Genomic DNA, 8,191 nt, shown 5'->3' with positions numbered 1-8,191 from the left:
ACAGTACATGTTTTAAAAGTGTACCATTTCCATCCCTGGAAATGTTAAGATGGGAAAGGGGCCATCAGTGGAATCGGTTGACAGGTAAAAACCTCTGAAGGGCGGGGAGTACAGATTAAAACTGCGATTAAAGTGAAGAAACTTTAAGGCTGCACTTCCCATATAATCTCTACTGGTTCCTCTCTGATTACGTATTCAGGGTTCTTGATCCTAGCTCAGCCCCTTTCAGCAGAATCCCGCCATATGCTACAACAGGAGTCGGAAGAAACACACACCAAACGGTCTTCTGATTATTCTAAGGTAAGTGCAATTTTCCTTGCTATCTACAGATTATTTCCTGATGAAGATTTAGCCAATGCAGTTGGAAAACTCCTGTGTGGTTTCTTCTAGAAGGACACCAGCAAATTCTACCACTTGAAGGCAAAGATTCTGAGAAGCAGAAAGGAATCCAGCATCTTTGAGAGGCAGGGCAGAGAGGCAGAGCAAAAAATTCAATGCAGGAACAACCCAGATTCATCATTGTTAGTTCTGTGTCTTTTCTTTTTCTTCCTGCAAGTCTTCGCTGTATCCCAGCATGGAATCTAGCTAAGATCTGACCTAACTCTCTATATTCAGCATTGACATTATGAGAGATTTCTTGAGATTTAGCTGCTTACCACCATTCAAACACTAAAGAAGAGAAGTTGAAAGTAGTCTTTGATGCATTTTAATGCTTTCTATTTCACCACCAATCTTTTTTTTCCCCTCTTGGTTAGATTTCTGGATTCTCTCATCAGCTTCTCTAAAGCTCAGTTCATCCTCCAGTTTTCAGTTCCTCCCTTTTAGCATCGGTTTTAGCTGCCCAGGTCTCATTTTCCTGTCTTTTTTTGAAAATAAAAAACCTCATAAGCAGGAATTCTTCCTTCAGTTGAAGTAAATAAGTAAGGTGGCCCTCTCTCATTCGCTCCAAACCAGTTTTTAAGCCAGAAAGGATTCTGGTTTGTAGTCAACTTCAACTGGTGCAAAAATTGGAGCCCTTGTCTAAATGAGAAAAATATTTCTGCATATAGAAATATTGATCAGGAAATATCCCTTTCCCAGTTTGTGACCTTTTGATCTCCAAACTATTAAACTGGGCTACAGTTACAAGGTTACCTGCTCCATCTCTTGTGTTTCATGTTTTTGCTTCTAAGGGAGAAGTCACCAGTGAAGGACTGGCTTGGTCAGAGGAAATGAGCAACACAACTGAAGACTATGAATTTGAGGATTTCTTTGCGGACCATGAAAGATTGCAGGAAAGGATGCAGATTGCTTCTTTGGTGATCTGCAGCTTTGCATTTGTGCTGGGGGTCCTTGGCAACGGGCTGGTCATCTTCATCACTGGCTTTCGTATGAAGAAGACGGTCAACACAGTCTGGTTCCTCAACCTGGCCATTGCTGACATCATCTTCATCTTTTCCCTGATTTTTGTCCATGCTGCTGTGGTCTTCAAGTGGTACATCAATCAGTTCTTGTGCAAGATGAACAAAACCCTCTTCTTCCTCAACCTCTATGCCAGTGTTTATTTCCTTATGGTCATCAGCATTGACCGCTGCATTTTTGTCAGGCATCCGGTCTGGGCTCAGAATCACCGAACACCTTGGCTGACTTCTTTTGTGGCCTTAGGTGTGTGGATCCTAGCCTTTTTGTTGTCTTCTCCCCATCTCTATTTCGGGGGAACCGTAAAAAATATGAAAGTTATGAACTGCTTTAACGATTATGGTAACACCACAGATATTAAAATGTACAGGCGTCAGAATATAATCATCAGCAACTTCGTCTTTGCCTTTGTCATTCCCTTCACAGTTATTCTTCTCTGTTATGGGGAGATTGTCTTGAAACTCAGAAAGGGTCAATTGTTTCAGTCAAGCAAGCCCTATAAGGTCATCACAGCTGTGTTTGTGGCCTTTTTTGTATGCTGGTTCCCTTATCATGTTTTTTCTTTCATTGACCTGAAATATTCATCACGTCTAGACATGTGGTTGGCAGTGGATATTGGTGTTCCCATAGCATCTTGCTTGGCTTTTATCAACAGTTGCCTCAATCCCATCTTCTACATCTTTATGGCTCAGGATTTCAAAGACAGCCTGAGAAAGTCCTTCCTATCTGCAATTGAGAATGCCTTCACAGAAGAGGTCAGGCAGACTTCAGCAACCAACAAAACCAGATCTTCAGCAGAGCTGGAATCCCAGTTATGAACTCTGCAAAACCACCCCATTCCAAAACCTGTTGGCTTGAGAAGACACAGGCAATGCTCAGGATGTTCTTTCCAAATCTATTCCCTACACATCCCAACTGCCTTCTTTGTCTCAGTCCAAAGCTAGAGTGAATTGAATCTGGTTGATTCCTCCAGGTGCTGTTGTGTATTTGCATTTGTGTGTGTGTTTGTGTGTGTGGTTTTGTGTGTGTGTATTTGTCTCTCTGTGTCTGACTCTCTCTCTCTCTCTCTCTCTCTCCACATACACACAGCAGCATCTGTATGTATATATACCTGCGTCTAACTGCAAGTATGAATCCCAGATTCAGATATGCACTCTCATTTTATTCCATTTGCCCCCCATGACTGAGTCCAATGGGAGCCAGTTTAAATCCAGTGTTATTTCAACTGACCCATACCAGCTCAAATAACACTTCTTATTATAGGATTAATACATCTAAGTTCTGGATTCAGAAATTTGATGTTCTTGGTTATTCCTGCAGGTGAATAATGAATTAGAATAGATCAGTGTCCTCTTAGTTCTCAATCTCTCCAATGGGAACACCGGTTACAATTTGATTTTTCTTTGCTTGCTTTGCAAAAGCCCTCTTGCTGATGAATCATTAACAAACATGGATCACTTTTCATTGATTCATTGCATTTCCTCTTACCTACAGTTTAAATGTTACATTTAGCTGCCTGAGATGTAGCTTTTTTCCCCATAAACTGCAGCATCCTAGCCAGCCATGTTACAGCTCCCTTACTCTGCTTTATTTAGTTATGAAAGCCTAATAGTTTGATTACACGATTTTGTTATTATTTTCCCTAATATTGAAAGAGACATGTCTCATATAGCTTCTGTTCTCCTCTCACACTGTTTTATGGAACTGCAATAGCTGTTGTGTTTTAATATGTGAGGGGTTTTTTTTTAACCCAAGATGGGGATAACAGGACAATTATTGTTGGTTTTTATGGAATTTGGTATGAATTGTTTCTTCCAATTCTCCATCTTAGTTTAATAGTGTGAAATGTAGTTGAAGAATGCTTAAATAAAATGGAATGAAAAATTATGTGTAAGGGCATAATTATTTAAAGTGCACAGATCTTTATCGTAGTTAATTCTGGCCATTCACAAATGCCCAAGCAGATTTATGTCTTCCCGATCTTTGGGACAACAACTCCCAAATTTCGTAGAGAGCAAAGTTGTTACTCCTACTGCCAGAGAATCCTGGATATTACAATCTTCTCCCCAGACCAGGGTTAGGCAATCTTGGCCCTTTTATGGACTTCAGCTCCCAGAATTCCTGAGCCAGCCATGCTGAGGGGAAAGGGAGAGGTTTCCAAGCTGAGCCATGCTGGCTCAGGAATGCTGGGAGTTGAAGTCCATGAGTCATAAAAGAGCCAAGGTTGCCTACCCCTGCCTCAGACACACGCACACACACACACCTTCCACCAATATCCTGTGAGTATCAAATGGAGAAGGTTTGTAGCTGAGGCTATTATCTTTTTAAGCAAAAACCTTTCATTCCAATTTAACAGATTTTGATGTGCAAACTGCTGGACGTCAGCCTTCCTCTTGTAAAGTTGGGATGGTGAGTGTTATGTCCTGAGCCTGCAAAGGCAGGCTCGGGACGTTGCAATGGTCCCGGGCAATTGCAAACTGCCCGGGACCAGACTGGCTGGTGCCGGCGTCGTGCGCATGCGTGAATTGCGGAGCGCGCCTAATTGTTGCCATTCTGCCAGGGAACGTTATTAAAAGGAACTGAGAGGCCTGCAAGCCTCAGAGCTGTGACGAAGTGGAAAAGGCTGCAAATAAAGACCTGTTGGAACCACGAGATGTTCTGTGCTCATTCGTCATTAAGCCGAGGACTTAACACTGGCAACGAAGGTGGGATGGCTTACAACGAATAGAGCAGAATTGTAAGCCCACCAGGAGTTGTTGAAGAGAGGAAGACGGCATTAAATTCAGCACCTGGCCTGCCAGTACAGCATCGCTGGAGGTAAGCTGGCTGATAGACCCCTTCCTTACAAGAAGAAAAATGGCAAAGTTAGGGAGACTGTCTGAATTCAATGTCACACACCCAGAAAGATGGGAGTCTTATGTGGCCAGGGTAGAAAATTATTTTAGAGTAAATGAAGTAAGAGAAGATGGCTTAAAGGCCGCTACTTTGCTGTGTGTTTGTGGTCAAGATGCATTTGAAATTGCTGAAAATTTATCAGCCCCTGCTCCTCTTGAATCTGTCATTTACACAGATTTTAAAAAAATTATTGAAGGAACATTTTCAGCCCAAGTTGTCTGTTATTGCATGGAGACACACTTTTGAACAGAGGGATCAAAGAGCTGGTGAATCAGCTAAAGAGTACATTGCAGCCTTGAGAAGAGCAACTAAGCCTTGTGATTTTAAAGACTTAGAAGAAAGGTTGAGAGACCGATTTGTATGTGGGCTTAGGAACAGAGACTTGCAGCAGAGACTTTTCTTTGCCTTCCTTCTGCTTTCTTTCTTTGTCTGGGTAGAGATGATCCACCTCATCTTCAGGATCTTCCTCCAAGCTCTCCTGAACTCCTTCATGGTGCATGGAAACTGCTTCTGGATTGTTCCTGATGGGCCTCATGTTCTTGACTGCCCCACCTGCTGCCTCTTCTGCAGTGACCTCTCTCAAGGCATCTTGGAATGATATGTCTTCCTTTGCAAAAAGTCTCTGCTATTCTGCAAGCTCCTAGGCCTAAATCTAAAGCTGAATTACAAGCTTTTCTGGGCCTCTTGAACTTCTACAATGCATTCATCCCTAACAAAGCTAATGTAGCTGAGCCACTTCATCGGCTTTTGGACAAACAGGCAGTGTGGCAGTGGTTACAAGCACATGAAGCAAGCTTCAATGCGGTTAAGGCCTTACTTACATCCATGCTTGCACATTTTAATGAAACTCTTCCTGTGTGCATCGCTTGTGATGCTTCCCCTTATGGGGTGGGAGCAGTACTTAGCCATCTAAGACCTGATGGAACTCAGGTTCCTGTTGCATATTACTCCAGAACCCTGTCTTCTGCTGAGTGAAACTAAGCTCAGATAGACAGAGAAGCATTGGCCATTGTTGCTGGGATTAAAAAATTCCATGATTTTCTATATGGCAGACATTTCACGGTCTACACTGACCACAAGCCTTTGTTGGGGTTGTTTACTACAAACAAACAAACCCCCCATATCATCTCCCCCAGAATGCTGAGATGGTCCATCTTTCTGTCAGCCTATGACTTTTCTTTGGTTCACAAACCTGGCAAGGAAATAGGCCATGCTGATGGCCTTAGTAGACTACCTTTACAAATGGTAGAGGCTGACCCTGCCCCTGCCATCAACATTCTTTCCATTCAGGCGTTGCCTGAGTCACCTTTAAATGCCAGGGATGTGGCTGCTGAATCAGCCACAGACCTCACACTCACTCGTGTATTATTCTGGGTTTTGTCTGGATGGCCAGAGAGTTGTCCAGGTAGTGAGTTTCAGAGTTTCTGGCTTAAGAAACATGAGTTATCCACTTTTCAGGGTTGTCTGCTGTGGGGCAGCAGAGTTATTATTCCTACTTCAATGAGGCCTAGGGTCTTGGCTTCCCTTCATGAGGGCCATCCTGGTATTGTCAGAATGAAGGCGCTTGCGTGCAGCCATTTGTGGTGGCCAGGTTTAGACAGGGAAATAGAGGCTAAGGTGCACGGATGCCATCTGTGTCAGCGCTCGCGCCCAGAAATGTCCCAGGCTCCTGTACATAGATGGAAGGAAACACAGTCACCTTGATCTAGAGTGCACATTGATTACGCTGGGCCCTTTCAGGGTCAATTCTTCTTGGTCCTTGTTGACAGCTATTCTAAGTGGTTTGAGGTTGTACTTGTCTCTTCAGCCACTGCTGCCAAGACCATCAAAGTACTGAGGGGGATTTTTGCTGCACATGGGCTTCCTGATGTTCTGGTGTCTGACAATGGCCCTCAATTCACTTCTTTCGAGTTTCAAGCTTTCTTACAGGCCAACATGATTCGTCATGCCACCTCTGCACCATTCCACCCTTCCACCAACAGTATGGCTGAATGGATGGTCTGCATCACCAAGGATGCTTTAAAAAAACTGACCTATGGGGACTGGCACCACAGGTTGGCAGACTTTCTTCTTGCTTACCGCACCACACCTTCAACTTCCACTGGGAAGAGTCCAGCTGAACACCGTTGGGGGCGCAAACTGATCACCAAACTTGACGGGTTGCACCCAGACAGACTGCCTCCTAAGGCCACCCAACCCAGGGCACCGCGGTATCTGCAAGTGGGTGCCCCAGTATGGACCCGTAACTATGGGCCTGGTCACTTGTGGGCTCCTGCTGTAGTATGCAAGTTTACTGGCCCTTTGTCATAAGAGGTTTCTTTGGATGTCGGTCATGTCCTTCGGTGGCATATCAACCAGCTGCGTACAAGACTGGACTTACCCTCTGGAACTCCTGGGCCTTTTCCAGGGGGGAGGGGGACCACTATGGGCAAAGGGAAGGGTGTTGGCAGCAGCCGGGGCCAAACGGAGAGGCCACAGACGGCCTATTCCAAGGTTCCACAAGTGTTCCAAACAGGATTCCAAGGGAACAAGAACCCACACAGGCGCCAGTGCCTACTCCAGCCAGGGAGTAACCCAGGGGGCATACTCATCATTCACAACTACCATTCAGCACTCCAGTCAGGGAGAATAACCGGGAGCATCCTAATAACCAAACATTGCAAGAGAGCTGGCACACAAACAGCCCAGTTGGCCCAGTACTGCTACTATTTCCAGAAGGAAGCCTTCACACAGGGAGGTGATCAGAGAGGCAAATCCCAATTCTGACACCTCCGGCACAGATTGGGGGGCAACTGAGTTTTGGGGCAATACAGAATCCCCAGACAATCCCGTTACAGGGCTTGGGAGTGAAGGGATGCAGTCCCTTGATAGGTCCATTGTGGGCTTGGAAGGCTCTACAGAACTGCCAAACAGTGGCAGGCTTATAGAGGGGCCAGAGAGCCTACAATTATGCAGGTCAACCAGGTTCATGGGAGAGCAAAGTCCTGGTCTGAATAGCCCGGTGGGCAAGCAAGCAGACCAGGCAACAGGGCACAGTTCACAGGGACCACCAGAGTTTGAAAGACGGGGCAACTCCATGTCATCCTCTGTACAAGAAGAAATAGGGGACTCTCAGAAAATCTAAGGAGGTCACAGAGAGTAAAAAGATCTCCCAAGTATCTTGAGGACTTTGTAACTCTGCTGGCAAAGCAGAAACAATGAAAGGGTGCCTGCTGTTGTGGAAATTGGAAATATGGGCATTGGGTATTAATCCCAGAACAATAGCCCGGTACCATTGTGGCATGATATGGTCCAGCTGCAATAGATGTGCTGGGTGGCGGTTGGCACACCACACTCGTGTTGAGGTCGCAAATAACTACCAATATAGTTTGTAAGTCTTAGCCGGGGGGGGAGGGGTGTTGTGTCCTGAGCCTGCAGAGGCAGGCTCGGGACATTGCAATGGGACCAGACTGGCTGGCACCGGGGTTGCATGCATGCGCAAAGCGCGGAGCACGCCTAATTGTTGCCATTCTGCCGGGGAACTTTATTAAAAGGAACTGAGAGGCCTGCGAGCCTCAGAGCTGTGACGAAGTGGAAAAGGCTGCAAATAAAGACCTGTTGGAACCACGAGATGTTCTGTGCTCATTCGCCATTAAGCCAAGGACTCAACAGTGAGAGTTTTAATTAAACATGAAGTATTAATACCACTTTACAATGCCTTGGTAAGGCCACACTTGGAATACTGCATGCAGTTTTGGTCACCACAATGTAAAAAAGATGTTGAGACTCTAGAAAGAGTACACAGAAGAGCAACAAAGATGATTAGGGTACTAGAGGCTAAAACTTACAAGGAACGGTGGCTGGAATTGGGTATGTCTAGTTTAACGAAGAGAAGGACGAGGGGGGACATGATAGCAGT

The 8,191-nt window shown here is 45.2% G+C and overlaps 1 protein-coding gene across 1 annotated transcript; it reads left to right on the top strand.

Moving 5' to 3' along the window:
* The first annotated feature begins 242 nt into the window (after positions 1-242).
* On the top strand, positions 243-2,565 carry LOC120298736 (fMet-Leu-Phe receptor-like). The gene is made up of 2 exons (XM_039322729.1): positions 243-300; positions 1,173-2,565. Exons 1-2 carry the CDS (start codon positions 244-246, stop codon positions 2,214-2,216), a joined length of 1,101 nt encoding a protein of 366 aa, XP_039178663.1. The 5' UTR covers position 243; the 3' UTR covers positions 2,217-2,565.
* Positions 2,566-8,191: the final 5,626 nt, after the last annotated feature.

The sequence above is a fragment of the Crotalus tigris genome, unplaced genomic scaffold, assembly GCF_016545835.1.
Source record: "Crotalus tigris isolate CLP2741 ecotype Arizona unplaced genomic scaffold, ASM1654583v1 scf7180000024119.3904262, whole genome shotgun sequence".
Taxonomy (NCBI): Eukaryota; Metazoa; Chordata; class Lepidosauria; order Squamata; family Viperidae; genus Crotalus; species Crotalus tigris.
The sequence above is the reverse complement of the archived record's forward strand: the minus strand, read 5'-3'. Positions and strand labels throughout refer to the sequence as shown.